The sequence below is a fragment of the Lutra lutra genome, chromosome 3 (genome assembly GCF_902655055.1).
Source record: "Lutra lutra chromosome 3, mLutLut1.2, whole genome shotgun sequence".
NCBI lineage: Eukaryota > Metazoa > Chordata > Mammalia > Carnivora > Mustelidae > Lutra > Lutra lutra.
Window position 1 is genome coordinate 132,271,302 of NC_062280.1, and position 26,915 is coordinate 132,298,216.

The 26,915-nt window shown below is 37.3% G+C and overlaps 1 protein-coding gene across 13 annotated transcripts in view; it reads left to right on the forward strand.

The window, feature by feature from the left end:
• Nucleotides 1–26,915, forward strand: part of NBEA (neurobeachin) — a 677,938-nt gene that overhangs the window by 604,746 nt on the left and 46,277 nt on the right. For all 13 annotated transcript variants that reach the window (XM_047723145.1, XM_047723148.1, XM_047723152.1 and 10 more), the window contains 2 exons: nt 2,770–2,889; nt 14,711–14,863. In XM_047723145.1, the coding sequence (XP_047579101.1) occupies nt 2,770–2,889; nt 14,711–14,863 (273 nt within the window). The remainder of the gene's footprint in view (nt 1–2,769; nt 2,890–14,710; nt 14,864–26,915) is intronic.

Genomic DNA, 26,915 nt, shown 5'->3' on the forward strand with positions numbered 1-26,915 from the left:
CAGAAGGAAAAATAATTCTTTAATTTCAGATTTCTTTGTACTATGCACACCTGTGCTATTTTTGGCATGCCTCTGTTAAGGTTGAAAACCAGGAAGGATTTTATAATTTAGGTCAGGGTAGAGATAGATCAGTTTTTACTGGCTGATGATTAAAAAAAAAAAAGGTAAGGGTTTGCATGTATAAATGGGTCTTCACTCACATCTGTATAATAAGGTTAAAAATTGTAGAGACAAGTGCCATCCTTCTAAATTAATCTCTGGCTACACCTGCAGAGAGAAAGAGAAAAAAAAAAACAAAAAACACCCAACATCGGCATCCTAGAGCAATGAAGAAGTGGATTCTGAAGTTATACCGTTTTGGTCAAACAAGTAGTTAAGAACTGACAAAAACTATCTTACTCTTACCCAGGCATACCTAATCTCCCAACATTAATTGTATGTTGAGGTGCATTTGAGAAACCTTTATTAAACACTGACTATGAGCCAAGCCGGGTACTTGGTGCTAAGGATACAGACATGGATAGGACCTAAGGCAGCACTCATCTGGCCAGGTTGTCAGTCTGGCGTGAAGCCCCCAGCCCAGCAGTGGAGACTTGACACAGTACATAAACCTATAGTCATTTTTATAACTGTGTCAGGTGAGACACTTCAAGCTTTCTCAATATTATTTAATTGTCTATAATGCCCATAATTATCCCCTAGGTGTTGTCCTTCCCAATTAACATAGATGAAGGACCTGAAGCAGTTACTTAACACGAAACTTAAGGTTAAATAACTTGCCTAAAAGAAGTTAATGGTTTGTTCCACCAAGATTCCAATTTACATCTGTCCTATTTCATTCAGTTTGCCATTTGCTACTTCTAGCATGGTTTTTACCCCCACTTGAACTTTGTGCCAGGATATGCTGCATTAATTACCTAATGTTTATTAGTTAGCTAAAAAATCTGTAAAGCAAATTGATTAGTGAAGGACATCTCATAAGATTTTTCTTCCTAACTTAATTTCAGTGACATCTATTTGTCTTTTATATCACTTAAAATCTTAAACAGCAATATGGGCTTCCTGGATGCAGATCTGATTTTCAGGAGAATCAGTAATACAGACCTTTCAATATATTGTTATATCATTCTTCATCCTATCTCTTTAATCACACCTTACTGTCATCTGATAGTGAACATAAAAAATTGGTGACCTGTTACAAACTTAGAACACTGATGATGTCCAGCCACACTAAATTTCAGGAAGAGACTGAGGAAGATGAATGGTTGTGCCTGTTGGCCGGCAGCTGGCCCTTACAGCCAATGACAACAAGAAAAGTTTGAAGGGGCCCAGTAATGTTTTATAGGTATAAAAGAATCATAGGGATTATATACTGAAGAAATGTAACTGTTCAGGAAAACATCATGTAGATGTCTTAGCGTTATTGAACCTAGGGGATGACATGTCATTCATCCTAGACTTAAGAAAGAATGAAATCATGGAAAAGAATATAGATATTTATCTGTGTTATACTTGTAGTTAAGAGATCCTTGGTAAGAATAAATGTTATTCAGAAGTGAACTTAATGGCATCAGAAATAATGCCTCTCTCCCAATATAAAAGTATACAGAAAGCATTAAAACTAAGTGCATTAGAACCATGTGATAGTCATTCTTAGGTTTCCTGCTATGGGCATGCACTGGGTGGCAGATACTGTGTTTCTATGAGGTGACAGTGACAGAGTACCGAAAGGACTAGAGTTATCTAGTCTTATTTGCATTTCACTTTATTTCATTCATTTCTTCACCAAATTATACATGGAGCAACTTCTGTGTACCAGGTATTGTTCTAAGTGTTGGAGATGATAAAACAGTGAGCATGACAGGTTTCTGTGGGGAGTGGGGAGAGATAGACAAGTTACAAATCACTTACAAAACAGTGTGACAAGTGTTTTAGTGACATATTTAGAAAATATAGGTTGTATTTGAACATACTGGAAAGCTTGGCAAATCAAGGAAAATCTTTCAGGAGAAAAGTGACATCTTGGCTGGGGCATAAAGGATAGTTCTGGCTGAGACATAAAGGATAGAAAGAACTTAGCCAAGCAAGGATGGTGAAGGGAAGGGATAAATTGGTACCAGGCAGAGGGAACATCCCCTACAAAGGAGAGAAAGTGAGAGCAGTGTGTCACGACCTGTGAATGTGGAGAAGGGAAGGTGACAGGTAAGTTTCCAGATCATTCAGGATCTTTTAAGACAAGTTGAGTGATTTAGAATTTCTCTGAAGAGCTCTGAAGAGCTACTGAAAGATTTTCAACAGAACTTTGCATTTTAAAAAGATCATCAGACCATGATATGGTACATGTACTTTTAATAGATTTTCATAGGTAATAGAAGATGGCCATTCCCTACCCAATTCCACAGTGCAGTAATCAGTGCCAGAGTGATATTCTTCAGCGGTATTAATACATATGTATGGCCTTAGTTATGAGAAAGAACATCTGACTTACAAACTGATAATAATTCAAAATCATTCATCATTAAATCATTAGAGCACTAGAACTCCATCATCTTATGGATCAGAAGATGAAAGCCCATGAAGCAAAATGGCCCTCAGTAGCCCAGTCAGGCCCAGTCAGCCACCCCCTGACTCTTCAACATAGGCGTCTTTCCAGGACCCTGCACTGTTTCTACCTCACAGGGGTTTCAAAGACCATCATATTTTAAGTGGAACAAGGCAGCTGCCTTCAGGAGGGTCAAATTCCTGATTCTTCTTCCTCTTTTCTCTTAGGAACCTTTCACAACCTTCTTCCTCAATGCAAATGATGGAAAGTTTGACCATCCAGATCGAACCTTCTCGTCAGTTGCAAGATCTTGGAGAACTAGTCAGAGAGATACTTCTGATGTAAAGGTGGGTTCTTTTATTCATTGATAGTAATTTAATTTCAAAATATGCAGAAATATTGATTTTTTAAAAATTAATTGGATATATAAGACAGTTTTGTTCCATTGTATTTTAAAAGCATGTGGTACATCTAACCTAAAAGGAAACTAGCGGAAATAATTTTGAGCATCACAGAAAATGATTCAGAATTCATTTATATTATTCAGCTAAGGTGTTTTCGTAATTTCAAAAAATTCCTATCTAATTTAGATCGAATAATCTGGAGATGGAAAGAAAAGGCCATAAATTGCCTTTCCTGCTCTTAACTCAATATTTGGCCCATTCCATAAAACACAGCAGGAATTGGATTTGACCTTAATGTGTCATATTGTTATAGCTTGCCCAGCTTTGGGTTTACATAGCCTGGGGCAATTAATAAAGCATTAATGACAAGACCCATTTAAAATGTAGGCTTTTCTGTACGGCCTTAGCTTTTACTTGACTGTGCCTGGGGATACCATGCAACAATACACATTAGATTAAACCAACACACACACAATACCCAGGAACAGCTAGAGAGCAGAGTAATTTTACAGTTGGTACTATTTAACTATTGTTAAATACTAATATTTGTTATTCGTTTATACGGGCTTTTGTTTCTTAAAAAAGGTTCTATTCAAAACAATAACATACATTTGTTCTCTCATTTTTCTCATTTATTCTCTGATACTTAGATCTGATCAGGTTATTACACCACGTATATGTGTTCCTGAAGCCTCTTTCTTCAAGGTAGTTTTTTCCCTATCATTGCCATTCATATTGTTAAATATAAAAATATTATGGAGTTACTCCATTTAGGGTCTTAATCCAACAAAAGGCAGTGAATTGAAGTCAAAATTATAATTTTCATATTTGTGTTTATCTATTGCAAACATTTTTAAAGGCAATCACAGTGTTACTGAAGTGTAAGAAAACTGATTGAATACAACTTTGTTCCGTTCTTTTTGAAAGCAGAAAACAAACAAAATTGATCCGTGTCGCTTCTCCATGTATTTTGTCCGATTACCATCAAAGTTTGCATAAATGAATATTAATTTGTGCATATAACATATTCATATTTGACAATAAGATAATTTAACATGCATCCTTACTATACTAAACTCTGAAGGCATACAGTTTTCTCCCAGCAGCCTTATAACTCCGCTGAGAATTAAACTCTAAAGCATCCACGAACCGTCATTTAAACTGACTCCTTCCCAGTGAAATCAGGGAGAGAATCCGTTTCTTCTTTTGTAACACACTCAGAATTTACGCAGAAAATGAGGAATCCAGAAGCTTCTAGAGTTAGCCTAATGTTCATAAAAAGCACTCAATAGGTATTTTGTGTTTGAATTAAATATTATTATCTATATTTTAAGTCTTCCTGTCATATTTAAGGTTATTCATATCTTAATTCAGAGCAGTATCCACATTGTACCAAATTATATCAAGTGAAAATGCCTGCTCACTCTTATCAGACATCATCACAAAGAAGAAAATGGGCTTTTCAGCTTAATTCAAAGACCTACCCTCACAAACCCACACACAGATCAGAGTTAATCATTCTAATTTACATGAGTAGATACAATGTTACACTTGACTTTCTATACTGAGAACTTTATTGATGCTTCTCATCACCAAAAATATCTCACCAAGGTACAGGTCAGTCTCCGATGATCAATGTTCCTATCAGGCTTTTCCCTCTACAACTGCTAGGATTTCTCCCAGAGTTTTCCTGTTCTGGTACTTTCAAGAAATGCTTGCATGTTGTTACCAGTTGTGTTCCTTTGGTTCCTGGGGGTCACATCATCAAGGACAAAGACCAATGTGGCTGTCACTAAATGGGGAGGTTTTTAAATTTTTTATCCTCAAGCAGCTGTGCCGAATACAAACAAGACTTATTCCCCCAACCCCGAACTTAATTAGTTCATAAGAAGCTCATTTCCCCAGCTTGACATTGCAGGGATTTTTCCCCCCATTTTCAGTTCTCTTTCATATTTTATGATAACATATCGTGAATATCTTTCCATGTAGACCCATTCTTTTTCAAGGCTTGCACACTGCACGCATACACGATAATTTATGTAGACAATCTCCTGTTTATGGATAGTTTGTCTTTCTCTGCGATTGTTCCTGTTCAACACAAGGCTGCAGTGAGCACCCTTGCACGTGATCTTGATGAACTTTGCGTATACATGTAAAGGATAATTTCTATTAATGGCTAAATGGCCATATACATTTTTAATTTGGAAAGATATTGCCAAACCTTATTCCCAAAGATGATAATTCACTCCCTAGAGCATGTGTGAAGATGCTTCCTTCCCCACGACCCCCTCATCATTATTATAATAAATAGTGGAATTTTTGCTAATCTGGTGAGTGAAAATGGAGTTGTCTTTGTTGGAGCTTGCATGTCATTAATTGTGAGTGAAGTTGAGCATTTTTCATGTTTCGTATTTCAATAATTGACCCCTAAACTTAGTCATATCTTTTCCCATTTTTCAGTTGGGTCAAATATCTTTTTCTTATTGATTTGAAAAAGATCTTTGAAATCGCATCAAACTGCATTACCAGTACGGTTTCTCAGTCTTCTTTCCTCTATTTTGTGTGTGTCTGTGTGTCTGTGTGTCCAAATGTGTCTGTCTTTCCATGTATGGCATCAGAATTTGAGGGTTCTCATTAAGGAAATGTTAAAGAGGTTTTTTGGTAATACTGGTAGTAAAATGAGACTTTCTAAATTCACATTTAAATATATTGATTAAAACACATGATATTTTTTTCCGTCTGAAATAATACTTGATTTAGCAGGGAAGAATATGTTACCAAGAATAATAATAGTTTTGCTAACCATGTGTTAAAACCTAAGCTCTTGATTTCTTATCTCTAAGCTGTTAAATAAAGCATTGGATATAATTTTAAGGAAATGAGTTTCCATTTATGAAGAAAAGTATGTCTGCAATATCTCCTAGCTTAGATAATCATATAAGAAAGAACTAGAATGGAGTGGTTGGTTTCATTCTGTCTGTCTTTATTAACATCAGTCTCTTCCTGTGGTAATGCATACAAGCTGGGCAGAGATGGAGTGTTGGTGAAGTGACCTTCGGGAGTCAGGTCCCCTGAGTTAAGTCAGACTTGTTAGTTTTTTACTTTATTTTTATTTTCTCTTTTATTTCTCTCCTCTAGTGTAGTCTTGGTAACAATGACATTCAACTCACTGGAGTTCTCACACTACGATTCCTTAATGCCTTCAAAAGTTGTTATATTACTTTTGAATAGCTATGTAGATGTCAGGAAAGGTAGCTGTGACAAAATGTCATTAAGGTGACATAGTGTAAATTAATACAGTTAATGGAGGTGCTCGCCACTGACTCATTGACCCATTATGAGCTCTTGTGGAATTAACGAATGCCAGGGCATCAATCTTTTGAAAAAAAGGAAGAAAAGAGATGGCAGCTTTAAAACCTTGCAGTGAATTATATTAGAAAAGTGAAAACGTCTGGGTTGGATTTGATTTCACTAGGAAGCCATAAAATGGTATGCTCTCTCAACAAAATATATTAAACTGAAATGTCAGATTTGATGCAATAGGTATACAATTATGATAGTGTTAATAGTGGTCTTCTATCACTCTAAGACATACTTTCAAGTCCAATTTCTCAGCAGCTTGAACTTGTCATAAGCTTGTAAATTAGAAATTGTGTTTGAGGATATTTTCTTATTATTGACAGAACGCATATAACACTATTAACTGTACCGTGGGGTTTTAGTATAGCTGTTAAAATAAACCAGAAATCACATTTACGGACACAAAATGCCTGTTATAATATTCATCTTGCCATTTCTTTGATAGTATTTGGTGTCTTTCCACACTGATTTTCATTTAGGAAACCTTAAACTACTTGGACTGTTTGCTTAAAGGGAAGCTAATTAACAGAAATCTATCAGTGGGAAGAGAGTAAGCAGGAGAGCTCTTACATGAAGTAGACAAGTTGGTCTCTGAAGTGCCTTCGGAAAGAGCGTGCTTCCCAGTTACCAGAGGAGCATGCATGCTTTCGGAGTGGTTCTCAGTAGTTTTTAAACATGCTTTTTGGTCATTTATTTGGTAGTCTTCAGAACAGCCCTGTGAGATAGCTATCGTTACTCTCGTTTTGTAAAGGAGATCCACAGATATTAAGTGGCCTGCCTAAGTTCACACGGTAGGTAAGAAGGAAGCCAGAACTAGCACCAAGGTCTGTTTAGTTATGTAGTGCCTTTTCATTGCTTGGCGTGCTGCTTTAATTCTTCTGCATGACCGTATCATCACATCCAGCCCCTTGGACTAGCTCAGAATCACTGATCAATCAAGTGTTCCTTTAGTCATTTTTTGCTGTGTAACAAACCACCTCAAACCCTAGTGGCTTAAAAAATACAGCCGTTTCTTTCCCTAGGGGTCTGCAATCAGAGTAAGGTTCATCAGGTACAGCTCGTCTCTGATCCACCTGGGGACAACTGGAGGGGGGGGCCTGTTTGGGTCTGGAAGATTCAAGGTGACCTCACTCACCTTGAGGCTGTTGCCTCAGCAAGGAATGCTAGAACTGCAGGAGCCTGGCTGGCCCTCTCTCTGAATAGTCTTTCTAAGAAAATCACACTTCTCTTCACAGTGGCTTGCTAACAAGAGGATTAAAACAAAACAAAACAAAACTGCCAAGCTGCTAAATGCCTAAACTTGAGAGAAACAGCATTCTGTTGGTCAAAACAAGTCATAGGGCCAGCCCAAATTAAGGAAGGGGAGCAATGAACTCTGCCTCCTGGTGAGCTGAGCAGCAAAGTCACATTTCAATAGGACATGGAGGTTAGAGGGGTGTTGGTGGCCCTCTTTGGAAATAGTCTCCTAAAGCCCTTTCTCTGGTCACAATTCACGTTCCTCTTAGATGCAAAATATACTCAACGTGTTAGCCACATTACTGTGTCATGGTCAAAATCTAGTATTTCGTGGTCTGTATCAGGTCCAGATACAGATACGATGCAGAAATTTCTAATTGGGACACCTGGAACCTAGAAAGGCAAGCTAGCTGTTCCGTGTACACTCGGCATAGGGTGGTAAGCCAGGTAAACCTCAACAGACTCCACTCCAAAGGAGGGGATGTGGAAGGTCCAGAGCAGCGTCTGGTTCTTGGTAATTACAGCCAGGCACGTGTTGCCAGTTTCCTGGACTCTGGGGTCAGGTCCTCTGAGACCTTGGCTTTGCCCTCTGGATCAGCTTTCCTCTCCATAAAAAATAGCCCTTGTCTGCAGCTGAGTGGCTTTCTCCAAATGCTTCCTGATCATCGAAAGTTGAGGCCAAGGCATCTTTTAACCTCCTTTAAAATTCTGTGGACTTTCTATGTATCAAATTATAGTTCATTATGAGAAAAAAAACTTGCACCAAAAAATCCTTTTGAGATAGGATCCCCTCCGATTCTGACTGAGTTAAGATGCTGTTTATGATGCCCTTAGGATTCTCAGAATCCCTTTGTGTGGCTGAGTGGTTCTACAAACCACCACCTTAAATTTTGCTGAGCCCTTATAAAGGGGTTTATAGCCACGCCTTTTACCCTGTGGCCACATTTGATTTGCAGCGCCTTGGAATCTCTCTTTCTCTAAAATAAATAAATGTTTATTTAAAAAAAAAAAAATCTTGCCCAAACTAGCAAGAAGTCCAGATTTAATATCTATTTAATTCTGATGCACATAAAATAGCTCTTCCTGGTAGAAGAAGAGATCACCCCAAAACTGCCTCCCTGCCCTGTCTCCCTCTTACCTTCAACTAACCGCTCGCCTGAAGGACCTCTGCTTAATCTAACACAGCTTGAAAACCGTGGCCTTCAGTATTGTTTTTATTACTGTTTCATGCCTGAAACTCAGGAGATGATAAACACACAGCAGTAATTGATTCTTCCTTTTTTTTTTTTTTTTGTATCTCAAACATTTGTACTGAGCATGTCTTTTGTACTAGACACCATTGCTAGCTGGTGAGTGGTGGGAACCAGTGAGCAAAACAGACAATGATCTCTACTGTCATGAGATTTCCAGTATAGTGTGACACAGGAGCCTAATATATATTATATATATATATAATATATATTTCATGGATAGGAATATACTGACTATTGATTATATGAATATTGAATATGAATATATTGAATATATAATATTATATTATTATATATTATAGTTGCTATGCAGAAAATCAAAACAGAATGAAGTCATACAGAATGACAGGCTCGCTGCTCTGTCAGAAGGCAAAAGAGTGACTATAAGAGCAGAGACCCTGGATTTAAAGCAATCGGTTTTGATTTGGGGCTTTACCACCTATTTCCAGTGTAGTCATTAGCAAATTACTTAACGTTCTTTCTGCCTCAGTGTTCATGTCTAGAAAGTGGGAAGAATGAGAATACCTACCTCGTGAAATTTTTGTGATGACTAAGAAAATCCATATAAAGCACTTAAAACAGTGCCAAGACATAGCATAAGGTACAAATAATAGAAATAATAAATTAAATAAATAAAAACATAAAATGCAAAATAACAAAATTTTTAAAAAGATACAAATAAATTCTATGTACTGTTTTAAGATTGAATGACCAGAGGTAACATTTCAGCTCATTCCTTGTCTTAGAGCAGAGATAGACATCTTCTTGGACTTCACAGTTGAATATCCCAGATGAAACTCACTTATTCATGAGGTTTTTCTTTTTTAAATAAGCAAATCTTTTAAATTATATAAATATGAATATAAATGATATACTAATGTCCTGTATTTATATACCAACATTAAATTTTAAAATGCTACTTGAAACAAGATCTTTTAATCTTTTAATTTTAAAGATTTAAAATAAACTGAGGCATTAAAATTTATACCCACTCTACTGCTTTAGCAACTTCTCCCTAGACTGTGTGATTTTACTGGTTCCTTCCCCTTCAGAAACAGAAAAAAAAAAAAAAAAAAAAAAAAAAAAACCTTCCCCGGCTCAGGATTCAGGGTTCAGACAGCTTTAGTCCCGCACAGTTCTGGTCTTTTGAAGTTTTTAGGGGCCTTGCAGTTAAGCTGAACTTCAGGAATTTCTTTATATTTGCCTTAAAAAATGTGTCTGTTTGTGACCGTTCCCTCTATTAGAAATCTGAAAGCATTTCTTCAGCCCTTCAAACATCAGGCATCTAACAGCTTTTTCCAGCATCTTAGTCAACACCCTGATTAATGAGCATAGTTTGTCTGCCCAGACAACTGGAATGGAGAGCACAGCCTTTACTGAGGGATCATCCTGAAGGCCCTAGTCACGCTACTTCATGTAACTGGCCTTGATTAAAGCCTTCCAGAATGTGCCTTCCTGCTGAACTCCTTACTTTTCCTCCTACCTTTCTAGGTAACCATCAGGCGTGACCTTCCTTAGCCTTCCTTTTCCTCCTTAGTGGCCACCCGCTTTTAGCCCCTTCTTATGCTAGAGAGTTTGAATTGAAAAAAAGTAGGTCTTGTTTCTTCCCCTTCTGCAGTTTGGGTACAACTTTGTCAGCAACTTTAGAACCAACTTTTTCTGTATTTTAAAGTGAACTCTTTTACACTTTTAAACCTTTTATACCTAACTAGGATAAGCAAGATAACATTTTTTTTAAACTGCGAAAATCACCCCTCAAAGGGTGCAAATTTTATGATGGGGTTCAGCCTTTTTCTTTTATTTAATAAAGTCCTTCATTGGCTCTTTTCCGATCTTGAGGCATTCTTCCAACCATCTACATATTGCCCCAAGGGATTTCTAGTTATATTAAAATAACTTTACCTAATATCATCAATAGCTTAATATTTAATGAGCACCTGCTGCATACAAATTATAACACCAAGAGCTAGGAGGGTTCAACAAAATAGAAGCCTCACAAAATCAGGCTTGAAAATCTGCTTTTTCCCAAATCGGTATTAATGTAAAATCCTAGGGCTTTGTTGCCTTTCTGAATCTAATTTAATGACATTTAGGAAAATAGTAGTATGGTGGTAAGTAGGTTAATCATAACCATATAGTTTATGTGACCCTTTGCCATAGGGAAGAATGGAAAATAATATATTTGGAAAACATTATAAAGCACCAAGACAGTCGAAGATAAATTAAGACTCTTTGGGCTGTTTAAATAAAAAATAAATCTATATTGCTTTTTCCTTGTGGCAATATCTCTCTGTCTGCCCTCCAGGAAGCTTAGACAGTCTAGTGTAGAGATGGGACATGAACACAAATAACTGATAAAAGGCAGGAAGGGAAACCCCTGACTCCTGTTAGCCTACGACATATAAATCGTGCTCCACAAAGAGCAGTCGACTGTGTGGGCTTACATTCTTTCCCACCTTCTGGACCATTGGAATGCTGTTGTCGTGCTGTGTCACGTAAAGAATGGGTAATGTGCAAACAGTCATATTCTTTACCTTTCTCTACATCTTTTAGTAATTGTTCGTGCTTTCCCAAACCATGAGAGTAAGATCAAAAGAAAATTATAAGTTTTCTCTTAATGCACTGAAATAATAAGTGAATAAATATTGTCTTGGTCAGCTTAAGCATCTATATTTTACCATAAATTAGGGAGCTTCTAAACAACAGAAATTTATTTCCCACAGTTGTAGAGACTGGAGGTCCAAAACGAAGGTTGCCCACATGGTCAGGTTCGACGTCTGGTGAGCGTCTGCTTCCTGGTTCACAGATGGCCATTGTCTAGCTGTGTCTTAAGTGGCAGGAGAAGTAGACTCCCTCCTATAAGGACACTAATCTCATTCAAGATGGCTCCACCTTCATGACCTCATCTAATTCTAATTAACTTCCAAAGACTCCACCTCCTAATACCACCATAGAAGATAGAGTTTCAAGATTTGAATTAATTTTTAATTTTTATTTGTTTATCAGAGAGAGAGGGAGGGAGAGATACTGAGAGAGAGATCACAAGCAGGGAGGATAGAGGTAGAGGAAGAAGCAGACTCCCCGCTGAGCAGGGGACCTGATGCAGGACTCCATCCCAGGACCCTGGGATCATGACCTGAGCTGATAGCAGAGGCTTAACCAACCCGAGCCACCCAGGCACCCTCAACATTTGAATTGTAGAGGAACAGAAACATCACATCATAACAGTTATGTACTTATGATTGCATACAGATCAACGAGAATAGGAATGATGCTTTTCCTCTACCTTCTAGTCTGTGATCACACACGCCTTTACCAAAATCCTCCTTCAAAGCAATATACTATATACCATTGTGCTTACCCAGCCCAGAAATCAGTCATTATTGCCACTGCTGATAGAATATTTCTGAAGTAGTCTTTAGCTCCTGCCTTGCCCACCCACTAAACTATACCATGATTTGTAAATAAGGGTGTTGGTTTACCTATTGGTTTTTCTTTCAGCCCTTTCTCAATTTCCCCTTTCACATACATGTCACTGAAAATTTACATGAGTTTCTATTAATATCACCATAATTCTCCTTTCCCACACTCTGTTATGGCCTCGACATCTTATACATAGTTTGTTTTTAATGAATGAGTATCACACAGTGTGAGCCACCTAATTCCCTCTGTTCTTTGTACACCCATCCTCACCTCTGTTGCAGGTTGTCCTCCCTAGTAAAGTCCCACAACATGTCCCATTGCTGTTGCTCGCACTTGCCCTTCTCCCCCTTCCCTCCCATTGTCCTTACTCCTTCTGGTTCCCCTTCTCCCTGCATACACATAGACACCCAGTCTCTCCTCTCCAGTCCATCCTTTATGTTGACACTCAAAGTCTTGTTATAAAATAAATTTGTCCAGTAATATAAAATCCAAACAGCCTAGCTTGTCATGAAGCTTCCTTCATCACCTCTTCCATATAACTCTCATCAGCCCACTTCCCCCATCTCGACCTGTATCCCCCAGTATATCCTATACTCCACTCATACTCAGTCCTTACCCCTTCCTGGTAATACTCCCTGATGGTCCCCCTGCCCCTTTCCACCACCTTTATCTTTAGGCATAGTTGAATTCAAATATCTGGTCTCCAGTGAAGTCTTTCCAGACTTGCCCTGAGTTCCCTGCCTTCTGCTCTGTGTTCTCTTGTTCTTGGTTCATACTTCTTTCAAGCTATTATTATTGTGTAGTATAACCATCGGTTTATGCATTTACCCTGTGGACTAGATTATAAATTCCTTGAAATAAAACCATCTCTTGTTTGTTCTTCTTTCTTCGTACCTGTCACAATGCCCTGTACTCAAACTTTATTATGTTTTATTTTTTTTATGGTTCACATTTATCATCATCAGAATGGATAATAATCAAATTCTCACAGAATATTAGAAAGATAAACACCCACTTATGCCATCACAGACAAATGCTGGTTTTATCAGGAGAACCCATAAAGAGAGAGGTTTTGTGTATGCTTTTCTTTGAAAGTTAATAATTTGTGCTCGCTTCGGCAGCACATATACTAAAATTGGAATGAAAGTTAATAATTTGATTTATTTGAAGGCATCAGCGTTTGGTGGTTTTTGTTTTGTTTTGTTTTTAATTTTTCTGTGAATTTCTCGAGAAGACCCCAGCGAGAGTTGAATTTCAGGCACTACATTATCCACATTGATCATGACACAAATAAATGATCTTATGCTTTTCACAATATAATTTAAAGTTAATTTAACCCTCATCTTGCTATTTGAGAAGATTGTTGTTGGGTTTTTTAAATTATTGTATAGATGGTATACATAAAAACTACAGTGGTTTTTGTTTTCATTTTCTTCCAGTTGCTTAAAAAAAAAAAAAGGACAACAATAAAATACTTCTAGGGTCATAAAAGCAGCTCATTTCTATACCAAATTTATTCCAAAGAAGCATAAGCCTCATGTTAGACATTGTGCATCAAACAGAAGTTTGCCTTGAATCAAGTTGTTTATGCCATCTCTATATCCAAGTAACACAGGTTGTTTTTGTATCCAGTTTATTAAAAACCAATACCATTCAGGTGCTGTGTTACATATTTAGAAATTACTCTCACGCTGTATGTCATCTCTTCATTGTGTTTACTGATAGGTACAAAAGTAATTTTGGCAAATTATGAAATAAAACTATGAATCTTTTTATAAAAATCATGTAGTGTAATTGCCCTTGTGATTAAAAAGAAAAGTAGAAGATATGACATTATTTCTAACCAATACTGGCAGCAACTTTTTTTTTAATTGGATATTTCCTTAATAATATTCAGAAAAGGGGCACCTGGGTGGCTCAGTGGGTTAAGCCTCTGCCTGCGGCTCAGGTCATGATCTCAGGGTCCTGGGATCGAGCCCCACATCAGGACGCTCTGCTCAGCAGGGAACCTGCTTTCCTCCCTCTCTCTCTCTCTCTCTCTGCCTGCCTCTCTGCCTACTTGTAATCTGTGTCTGTCAAATGAATAAATAAAATCTTTTTAAAATTTTTAAAAAATAATATTCAGAAAAGGTTGGTGAGTGGCATAGACTTGTAGGTATAGCTTTACATATTTGTTTAAGAATGATATTGTGACCTACTGCGGGTCCTGTAACCCATTTCTCTTAACCAGTTCTGGAAAGATAAGATTGAAAGGCTTATAAACATAAATTATCAAATAAAATGTTCAAGAAAAATATTTGTCTTCTCTTTCCTTCTCCTTTCTTCCTTCTCTTCCTCTTACGTAAAGAAAATCAAACGAAGAATAGAATTAGGTAATAAAATATTGAATTTTAGTGAAGAAAGGATTTAGTCCAGTTCATAGTTAACAAGTTATAATACTTTACTTCAACTCATTTTTAAAGTGGTTTAACATGCCACATTTTTATTCCTGGCAGGAACTAATTCCAGAGTTCTATTACCTACCGGAGATGTTTGTCAACAGTAATGGATACAATCTCGGAGTCAGAGAAGATGAAGTTGTAGTAAATGATGTTGGTCTTCCCCCTTGGGCAAAAAAACCTGAAGACTTTGTACGGATCAACAGAATGGTAAGAGAGATTTTATTTTTGCTTGAGTGGTCATCAAGAAGTAAAACATTCTGTTGTTCTCTTTTGTTTCTATTAACAAATTGCCATTTAACATCTATAAATACAAGGTTAAAATTTTAAGAAAAAAGAAGGCAAGTATTTTACTATTGTCTTTTGACATTGTTCTTTATTGTGGAGTGGATTTTCCTTTCATGAAGACTAATGAAGGAATGGTAATTCAGTTATATTTGCTCCCTTAGGAGAAGACAGTCAGATGAGCATCTGTTAACTAAGAGAAGATATTCTAAAATGCTTGAAATAAATGTCCACTTCTTATTTTTGTCTACCAGCTAAATCTGGACTCTTTTTTACTCATAAAATATTCAAAACAAAATAATTTACATTTAGAACATATTTGCATGCAGGAAATCATAAGCTGTGAAACATACCTTCAAATATCCTTGTGGGGCACCTGTGTGGCTCTCAGTTGGTTCAGGATCCAATTCTTGATTTCGGCTCAAGTCGTGATCTCAGGGTCCTGAGATTGAGGCTCTTGCAGGACTCCGTGCTGGGTATGGAGCTTGCTTAAGATTCTCTCTCTCCCTCTTCTTCTGCCCCACAGCCCCCCACTCACGTGCACATGCATGCGCGCGCACACACACACACACATGCGTTCTCTCTTTCTCTCTCTTAAAAAGAAAAAAAAAAAAAAATATATATATATATATATAATTGTCTTTAAGAGAACACCCATCTAGTAAACATTCTTAAATTGAAAAATGTCATTACTTTTTAAATCTGCGTGACAGATATCTGGCAGATATCTAGGTATTCAGATAAAAAAAATGTGTAAATAGAATGTTTGCATGTGGGTATTTTATAGATTTTGATATATTTTATCCATATTTCAGAAGATTTTAATCTCAGTGTTGTTATGGTATATGGAAATGAACCACTTTGCCAAACAACCTCCCTAGTATACTATTATACTTAGTAAATTGAGGAATTAAGAAAGTCAGTGACTCAAAATAAATCTGTTCGCTCACTCCCAATTTTTTCCAACTGTCCTGTAAATATATTTTATTTTGTTTTTACACCCAACTTATTTGAATCAGAATCCAAATAAAGTCCACATTTACAATGGAGTTCACATATTCCTTAGTCCATTTTTTTGGTAAGACTTACAGAATTCACATATGTCACACAGATATAATTCACCATACAGTTCACCCATATAAAGTAAAAAATAAATAAATAAAAGGGTTTTCATTTATTCACAGAATTGTACAACCATTACCACCATGCCCTTTACTAGCTTCATTGCTCTGGGTAAATTGTGGAGCATCTCTGGTCCTCACATTTCTCATCTATAAAATATGAATAGATACCTTATAAATTTTTTTTTTAAATTGTATTTATTTATTTGATAGACAGAGATCACAAGTAGGCAGAGAGGCAGTCAGAGAGAGAGGAGGAAGCAGGCTCCCTGCTGGGCAGAGAGCCCGATGTGGGGCTTGATCCCAGGACCCTGGGATCATGACTTGAGCTGAAGGCAGAGGCTTTAACCCACTGAGCCACCCAGGTGCCCCACCTTATAAATTTTTTTAAATCATTACCATAAAATTCATTTTCTTTTGATGTACAATTTAATAACTTGTAGTTAATTTACAGAGTTGTGTGACCATCACCACAGTCTAATTTTAGAAAATTTCTGTCATTCCAGAAAGATCATATGCCTATTTGAAGTCACTCCCCATGCCCACCTCCAGCCCAGGCAACCACTAGTCAACTTTCTCTCTCTGTAGGCTTGCCTTTTCTGGGCATTTATAGAACTAGAACTGTATGATTATGTGTTCTTCTGTGTTTGACTTCTTTTACTGAGCATAGTTTCTGAGATTAATCCATGTTGTAGCACATATCTGTCGTTGGCTCTTTTTTGTAATGGTAGCCCATGGATGGATAGGCCATTGTTTTGTTGACTATTCATCAGTTGTTGAACATGTGGGTTTCCACTTTTTGGCTGTTACAAATAATGCTGCTATGAACATTCACATACCAGTCTCAATGTGGACATAGGTTTTCATTGTTTTGGGGTATATACCTACAGTAGAATTATTGAGTCGTGGTAAATTTATGTTTAACTTTTTAAGAAATTACCTATTTTGCAAAGTGATTGTACCATCTTACATTCCTACTAAGGATGACTCTTTAAGTTCCCCTGTATCTTCACCAACACTTGTCATCGCCTGTTTTTTTTTTATTATAACCATTCTAGCGGAAATCTCATTATAGTTTAATTTCTGTTTTTCTAGTGACTAGTGATGTTGAGTGTCTCTTCATGCGCTTTTTAGATGCTAGAACATTTTTACATATATATTAATAAAACATTAAGTAGTGATTCATTATAGATACAACCTTTGTGTTCCTCATTAGTGGAAGAAGTTCATGTGCCCCCAGAATTAATAATTTTATTAATACTATGCCTAATTGAAAGAGAAAAGACAGTTGTGCTTCTAAAAGCAAATCCCCAAGACAGCATCAAATACAGAATTTTGTGAATATAGGGAAAGATAATTATTATGGATAAGAAGCCATCAGGTAATTAGTACTCATGTAAACTAAATAAAAAGACCATATACACTTGACTAAATTTGCAGAAAAATCATAAGGCTTCATTTATCTAATATGATGGTTAGTAATATAATCCAACTAAATAAACATTCTAGATAAAGGAAGTTTCTAGATTTTTACAGCTAAGTGAAAACTTTTTTGGAGGTTTGTTACTTTTCTAAACTTTATACTACTTGGTTCCCTATCCTCTTACATAAAAGAAGAAGCTTCTCTTTATTATTATGAATACCCATTATTATTCTATGAAGGCTAGAATTCTGTGTCTATTCTTTTTCTGTTTTCTTCTTGAAATTGGAAGCTATCCACACAGTCTCTTTAAGCCATACTGATTAGAATGTAGAACGTGTTGCTTAAAATCCTCTCCGTCCACAAAACCAGTTAATCAAATGTATCAAAGCCTTATGATAAATTTGAGTCAGTCAACTGCTAACTGGGGCCCTGGAAAAAATGGAAACATTGTAGCTTTGATGGAATGACTATATCTTCTGTTCACGTTTCACTGCTCATTGTCTGATAAAGTCTAGTTGAACAGTGAAGTTCTGAAACATTGATACATGAAGAACAAAATTCCACCTTTAGTAAGTGGATTGATACTATAAGGCATACCCAGTTTATACCCATCCTTATAGCTATATGATTTTGCTAGTACATTCTCCATACTTCCCTGGGGTAGCTGCTCATGTTTGTTTTCTCTACTGTCCTCATTCCAAGACTTACCGCTCACAACTGCTGCAAATCAGGAGGTATATACCCCAATCTTAGTCAACTCACCCTGTACCCCAGTGATGGTCCTAACTCACCTCAGTATGAAGGTTAACCAAGATACAATAATAGCAGTGATGGTCTGTGTAACCTATGCCATTTTTGAGTGTTTATTCTTTTTTAGATACTATGCTAGAGCTTCAGGCACAGTATTCAGGGACACTGTTTTTAATCCTCAAAAAAGTCTTCTAGGAATTATCTTGAAACCCAGTGAGGTCAGTCATCTTGCCAGGTATCTATCACCTACTTGTCAAAGTGGCAGTGTTCTTATCTGCAGTGTCCAGGATAAAATGGTGACTTAAGGAGCTGTGGAAAGAGAGAAGGGAAAGGAGAAGGAAGGGAAACATGTCTTCTAACAGGAAACCAATACCTTGGAGTCAGCTGAAGAAAAGGAACAAGTGAGAACTGACCCAAAACCAGCAGAATGTTCCAGCCCCCATGGCCATAGAGACCTGACTCTCTGGGATCCCATTTCTACCTCTTTCTCCTCCAACCCTTACCCTGTAAGGCTCCCTTCCTACCTGGTAAGACCTCTTTAAAGCTAAGGAAGTCCTAGGTTCCATTGCCCAGCAGTTGCGAGGAGAAGGTTATCCTTAACTCTGCGGATGGAGGAAAGGCAAACTTCAGAACCACACACAGGATTTTAGAGTTTGCACAGACCTTTATTTAAGTAAGGAAACAGACCCAAAAAGGCCAAGCGGCTCATCCAAGGTCTTAACCTAAGTGCTTTTTTTTTTTTTTTAAACTTATCATGCCTGGCATTGCAAATTGGAACTCTGAATGTAATATCCCCTAGACCCACTTATGGTCTCTAAAACTCTACTTGTATTTTGAATTAAATGTGGCTTTATAGATCAACTTGAGAACCAAAGCAGATTAGACGAATGCTGTTTCCATTGCAATATCTGTTCCAAAATACCACAAGGACCTTTGGAATAAACCTAGCTGTTATCTGTATACTCTTTATTTCTGCGCATGAATGACCCCCAAACATCGAATTCTGACTGAGACTTACAATTGAATTTTAAGTTATTTAACTGAATTGTTCATATGATCACCATGTAAGATTTTTTTAAAAAAATCTCTTTTCCTTGGAAATACCTGATTTGCACCAAATGATTTCATATCATTTGGGTCTTAAGAGAATTTGGCTGATTATTCATTGAAAGATACAGCCTGAGAAATGATTGTGACACTGTAAAGACAAGTTAAACTCTAAAATAGAGTATCCCTCTTACTTTAAGAAAGAACAAAATCCATGAATACTTTTCAGTAATAACTTATATTTGTAGTTGCCCAGAGTACCTCTATTGCATGTAAATAAAATACAAGAAATAATTTACTCTTGATACTAACCTTACCAGTTACTATCACATGACTATTAATTACCTGACTTCTTTTTATATACCTCCTGTATCTTGTCTTTCTATCAGCCCAAGTGCTGCTGAGCAAACTTTAAGACAAAATGCAGTGCTTCTTTAAAATAAATCTCACTATTTACTTTCATTGCAAATACGGATTTATCAAGTCAGGTGTGTTGTCAAGCCAAGTACATATAGTGTACTAGGAACTTAAAGGTTGCATATGATATGGTGAATTAACTGTCCTCAAAGATCTGCTCTCACATATTCAAAAGAAGTAAATTTTATAACTGACTGAAATATGAGACATAAATACTTGTGCTTTTCAGAAAATACCATAAAACATTTTCAGAAATGCATCGTACTTATTTGTAGTTCTTTTTTTAATTGAGGTGTAATTGATATATAACATATTCTTATTTGTATATTACATGTATAATTACATACATATTACATATTATTTGTTACATTTTTATTATAATAACAAGTTGCAACTTGTTTTTGTGAAGAAATGAAAGAAGCAAGGCATGGGGGTTTTCTCTATCTTAAACGAAATTCCTGTTATCTCATCGACATTCATGAGTCAGTGAAGACTTCAGCTAAATCTTTGCTCCATGGAATGAAAAGCTTTACACAAAATTCTGCCTATTGGGAAAAAAATCAAAGTGCTGCCACCTTGCTTCTCTGCAGCAACAGGGCGCAGGGCCAGGTTAAATGGACCATATGTAGGCAGTGCCTGTAGCACAGACTGGGTGGCTTGAGAGGTGTTTAGTCTTCCTGTCATCTTTGCCTGGGTTTTGAAGGGTCCCTGCAGAATGGGAAGGGAAGGCTGCCTTGGTATCAACAAGGCTCTGCATCTGTAGCGGCCATTCTTGGTTGCGTCAGAATTCTGGCGAAGGGGCAGTGGGAAGTGCTGCCCCTGAGAACAGGGCTGGGGAGCCGCGCTCTCAGACGCCATCTTCTGAAGAGTAGCTGTGTGTCTCTGCAGCTGCCATCCTCCCTCAGCATCCCCGGCGCTGCTTTCTGTAGCCCACAGTTGTCCTTCACAGGACCTTTTGCTCCAACTTCTGGTCAGTTTTCAGGTCATTCTGATGGGAAATGATCATGCTGATGTCATGCAGAATTCATGTCAAGGCCCCTGTGTCAACACTAGGAAACTTAATCAATCATGTGCCTCTCTCTCTGTTTTTTTCTACTGAAGGAATCGTTATTTGATGACTATTTCTCTAATATACGAAGCCTGAGTAACAGATATAGGTGCAGAAGGGTTTAAATTTTCCACAAATTCCATGAATGCAACCTTCAGTCTTTCAAATTGTTTTATAATATTGAAAGTTTCTAACTTTGTCCCAGCTGGGTAGCTCATATAGGATTTAGTTCTTAGGAAATGGGTTTAGAGAAAATGTACTCTAGTATATGTATAATTTGGGCTGGGATTATCTTCAGTTACTTGAAGGGGTTCTTTGTAATGAGCCTAAAGTATAAAATGAAAATGTCATATATCCCAAAGAAATGACATTCACAGTGGTAAAAAAAACATTCATCTCTTTGTATGGATTAGTATTCTATATCCGTGAGCATTCCCTCCTTCTTCTTTCAAGCTGTTATTAAGAAATTCAAGCAAAGAAGACAAAAGTAATACTATAAAAAGGGATGATATCACTGATGATAAATCAGTTTTATTATCTTATGGCAGCAACTGAAAAGGTATTTGATGCATTTTGTAGAAACTTGCATATATATACAACTTAATTTCCTTCTCTTATTTTTAAAAATGAGACAGTACTTTGGTTCTTAAGAATGTACTTTTTTTTGCTTAATTGGTTTTCTGGTTATGAGAAATAGTATATATAATTAATTACAGTTGTTTATACTTTGTAAATACAGGGACAAGGACTGTGTTTTACTGAAGAACTGTGAAATCCAAAATTTGATCTCATTAGAAAAACAGGAAAAGTTATATGGACACGTTGGGTAGACATGTCAATAAATTCTAAGTGCATTGAGTTCATACATCAAAAATTGGTTTAATTTACCCACACCCGGCCAGGCTGATTACAGCCGACTCACTCATGAAACATTAATAAAGCACTGTGTTCGGTTCTAACGTGATTATAATCTGACCTCTCCACAAAGGACAGAAAGAGAAAGTATCTCTGATAACATTACCCTAATGCTGGGTTCATCAATCATAATCTGCCCTTTTTAAAAATTTGTTTTAGAAAAAGGCCTTTCACGGATATGCTCTGATAATCTCATCCGGCCCTCAGCCCAGCAGATCCCTGGTGCTCCTGGACCAAATGTAGAACAGTCTCCATCTGCAGAGCAGAGCACAGGGCACTGAGGCAGAGAAAGCAGAACTGAATGCAGTTTTGCTTTTGCTATATCACATCCTTTATATGATTTTCATATTTTAAAGAAAAAGTCTCTTTTCGATAGGTAACAATTTGCATTTGGGGTATATCTTTATACTAAAAAGCACACCCTGCCCTGAAAAGAATTTTCAGGAAATGAGAACTTGTGGAAGTGTTCTGCGGCAAACTCAAATTCCTGAAACAGAGCTCTTGTGCTTACGTGCCTGCTCTGCCACAGGCCAGCTGCGACCCCTTGGACACACTATATTAAGACCCCCTTAATATAAGTGGAGCTTCAGGGTCCTCCTTATCTCTGAAACTGGGGATTTATTTATTCCACAAATCTTTGAACCAGCTCTGAGGAAGGCATTATGGAAGACACAAAGAAGACTTGAACATGGATTCCACTCGAAAGAAAACTCAAGTAGAGACATTCCTTCTTTTATCCCAGTCATGAAGGGCCTGGTACACAGTTCACACTGCTTGGGGCTCTGAAAACCCAAGCATGAGCAACACAGTGAGTGGCCCTCAGGAGTTCACACTCTAGTAGGAACATTGACAAGTACACATCAGTGCCAGCAAACACTGATAGGTGCTATAATCCATTCATTCAACAGGTAATTATTGAGTGTTTCAGATGCTGTTTCATGTGTTTGGAGTAGATGGGTGAAACATACAAAGATCCCTGACCTCATAGAGCTTACTTTTGATCTAACAGACAATAAAATAATACATAAGTAAAATACATAGTATATTAGAAATTAATCAATACTATGGAAAAAAAGAAGTAGTGGAAGGTAAGGGGGTCAGGAATACAAGAGTAGGTGGCCAGGATCCCCTCACTGTGGAAGTGAGATTTGCATTAAAGACTGGAAGGAGGTGAGACTGGAAGGAGGTAAGAGAGTGGACCAAGTGACTGTCTTAGGGAGAGACGATTGCAGGCAGAAGGACCATCTGGAGCAAAGGTCTTGTGGCAGGGATGTGCTTCCCAAGCAAGGCAGGGAGCTGAGGTGAAGTGAGCAGGGGGCACCTAATAGAAGACTGAACAGCAATGAGGCCAGATCACAGAAGGCCTCGAAGGCCATTGTAAGCTCTTTGCATTTTTACTCTGAGTGAAATAGAGAGTCATCGCAGTGTTGCAGCAGAAGCACGCCATGATCCTACTTCATTTTGAAAGGATCCTTCTGGCTACAGTGTAGTTATGAACTGTTGAGGCACAGGGTAGAATCAGGCATATCTGATAGCAGATTTTATGAGAGGTGATGGTGGCTTGGACCAGGGTGGTAGCAGTGAAGTTAGTAAGAAGTTAATCAATGAATATTACTCAGCCATCAAAAAAGAATGAAATCTTGCCATTTGCAACAACATGGATGCAACATAAGTCAGTCAGACAAATACCATGGGATTTCACTCCTGTGTGGAATTTAAGAAACAAAACAGATGAATGTAGGGGAAGGGAAGAAAAAGTAAAATAAGATGAGAACAGAGTGGGAGACAAACCACAGAGACTCTTAACTATGGGGAAGAAACTGAGCGCTGCTAGAGGGGACGTGGGGGTGGGGGTGGGGTAACTGGGGGATGGGCATTAAGAAGGGCACATGATGTGATGAGCACTGGCTGTTAGATGCAACTGACGAATCAATAAGTTCTGTCCCTGAAATTAATAATGCAGTGTATGTTGACTAAATTGAATTTAAATTAAAAAAAATTTTTTAAAGAAAAATAATTTTTTAAAAATAACAAAGTTCAAGCCAATAGCCTCTCTCAGCAGCTTCCTAGCTGTGACCATTTTCTCTCAGATTTCCATAGTCTTATACAGGCAAGTCAATGGTAGGGGACAAGTGTGTAGAGTGGTGATGGATAAAGCAGTGGAGATGCATCATTATATTTAGTAATTTCTGCTAGAAATGGGATGGGGTTGGGTGTTAAGTGCCTATTGTCAGCTTAGAGTTTGAGCCCAGGAAAAGCCCAAGCTGCCATGTTTATCTCCCACTAGACTGATATTTTTGAGGACATGGAATCCTTATTCATCTGTGTATTCTTCTAGGCTAGTTTCTGGGGTAGATAGTAATTTGGGGCTGGAGAGAGATTAGAGTATTTTCACCTTGTTTATTTGCATTTCAATGGGGCATGCTACTAGAGATCTGAGCTTTTGTATTGGTTATCATAGTATCTCCGTGCCTAAAATAACTATCTAGCGCATAATAGATGCTTCATAATGAATGGATTAGGGTTGAATGAATGAATGAATGAATGGCTGTTGGCCTCGGTTTGAAATCCTCTTCCCCCAGATATCTTTGTAGTTCCTTTCCTCATTGTGGTCCTTAATTGTCACAAACACAAAGAAGCCTTCTCTGACCACCTCCGCCAAATTAACAGTCCACACCCCCCATCCATCCATACATACTCCTTAACTCTCTTTCCTACCTTACTCTTTTTTCTTTAGCACTTAACCACCTTCTGACATACTCTGTAGCTTACTAATTATCTGAGGTTGTGTCGATTTCCCCCCACTACAGTGTAAACACTGCTGAGCAGGGATCTTGGTTTCTTTTATTTACTGTCAAAACCCTAAAATCTAGAATAGTGTCAGGGCATAACAGATGCTCACTCAATATTCGCTGAATGAATGAATGAGCTTCTTTACCACTCCTGACGTTTCTTCCTTCTTATTACCAACATATCTTTCCCATTGCTTAATTAATTAACAAATAATATTTATTAAATATTTATTATTTAATACTAGGTTAAGAGCTATGACAAATGGAAAAGAAGCATTAGATATGATCCCTATCTTCAAAATGCTTATATTCTAATTGAGGATACAGTGTTGCCAGTTTGAAACAAGTGCTAATTGGTAATAACCCCATTTGTTTGTATAGCACTTTCCAATTTATATGCAAATTGATTTTCACAAGTAAATGTGTATACATTATCTTACTCCATTAAACAGGAGGGTACGGCTTTCAAGTGTCATAGAAAGTCATAGAAGAATTCATAGAGTGTGAGCTGGAGAACTCAGGAAACAAACCTTGCAGTTGAGTAAGAAGGATGGGTAAGACCTGAAAAAGAAGCAGGAGGATGAAATGCTTTCAAAGGGGATAAAGGAGCAACAGAGACTCAAAGGTTGTATGAGCTGGTCTGCTCTGGTAACTGAATTGTCAGTGCTCCTTGGAGCCAAGGAGGTATATCAGGAAGTCCTAAGAACTAGTGGGGGAAGGTGGGAGCAAGATTTGAAAAGGCCTTAGGGGTCAGGTAAAGTTTACCCTAATGTGTTTTGTTAGGAGGAACCTTAGGATATTTGAAATAGAGGAGGATAATGTGAGTGTGATGGTTTCAGAAGTCTGTTCCCCCAGCAGGGTGCAAGATGGGTTGGATTAGAGAGAGAGGTTGAGATGTATTGGAGTCACCCATGTAGAGAACAATGACCGCTAAGACCAGGGTAGGGCTAATGGGACAGGAGAAGAATCCCCTGGGTTAAACATCCAGTAAGAAATCAAGTCCAGGGCGCCTGGGAGGCTCAGCGGGTTAAAGCCTCTGCCTTCTGCTCAGGTCATGATCTCAGGGTCCTGGGATTGAGTCCTGCATCAGGCTTTCAGCTCAGCAGGGAGCCTGCTTCCCCCTCTCTCTCTCTCTCTGCCTGCCTCTCTGTCTACTTGTGATCTCTGTCAAATAAACAAATAAAATCTTAAAAAAAAAAAAAAAAAGAAAGAAAGTCCAGAATAATTTAAGTCCCCCTACAGAAAAAGTCGTGCTATGATTTCTGGTTGTCCCCTTGACTACATGCAACTCTCTTTAGAAAATTTTTCCAATATCAAAAGCAAATTTTTGAGGCAGTAAGAGAAAAGGCTTGGAAATATTCTTGCTCTAATCTAGAAGAGGAGATGGAAATTCATTATTCCTAAATAAAAAGAATTCAGGAGAAATAAATTTTCTTTCCTCAGAGTTTATACCCCAGCCTAGTTTCCTTTTTCATAAGTTCGGAGATGTTTTATCCTAAACCTATCTCCAGAATACCCAGGAGACAACATGGAAATTAGAATTAGGTAACTATTATCCATCTAAGAGGTATCCTCTCTAGTTTAAATCTCACTCTTTATTTCCTTCCTCCCAGATCCCCAGGGTAGAATTATGGATTGGGAATTGGTTTATCTAGGCTTAAAACAATTGCTTCTGCTTTTAGATATGCAAGTAGAGGGTAAAGAAAGCTATTAAGACCATTATAACCCTAATAGCTTTAGTAATCAAGTATTTCTTTATATTTTTCCATTGTAAGTATTTGCAATAAAATCTTGTTTCAGAGTCCAAAATAGGTTTGTACGAGAAAAGATACTTCTGTAAAGAACAAATAAGCAGATAGCATGTATTTAGTAATAGACTGATACTGGTTAGAATATAGTTAAGCCTCAGTGTCAGCCTTTAGCTTGAGATAGGTCTTTATGCTTTTGTCACGGGCTATCTAAAATTCACTTCTCAGGTATGCATTTGATTTAGAACCAGGGTTGACTTTTAGATGTTCTAACTGGATTTTCTTTTCTCTCCCCATAGTGACTAGCAAGACAGGCAATCTACAAGACATTATCTATTGAATCTGCTATCTTATTGTTTCTTTGTCATTTAATTTTATAATCCCCCCAAAAAAGCTGGGGCAAAATTATTTAAACAATTAATTGTTCAGTGACTCACTCTGTTGCCTGTCTAACATATAGACTGGGGTAGGATAAATAACTATAGACTTAGAGATTTTTTTAATGGAATTAAAGATTGTTGTAAACAAGAATGAAGTAATAATTTTTTAAACTGAGATGAAATACATACTGAGAAAAATATAGAGAATGTTGAAATTGGCACCAAAAGAAATAGACTTAAAAGCCTTAAAGAAATGTAAATGGTAAAATCTTCCCATCTCCAAATTATCAAAGGCCATATTATTTTACACGTAAATTCTCCCAAATTTTTAAGAGA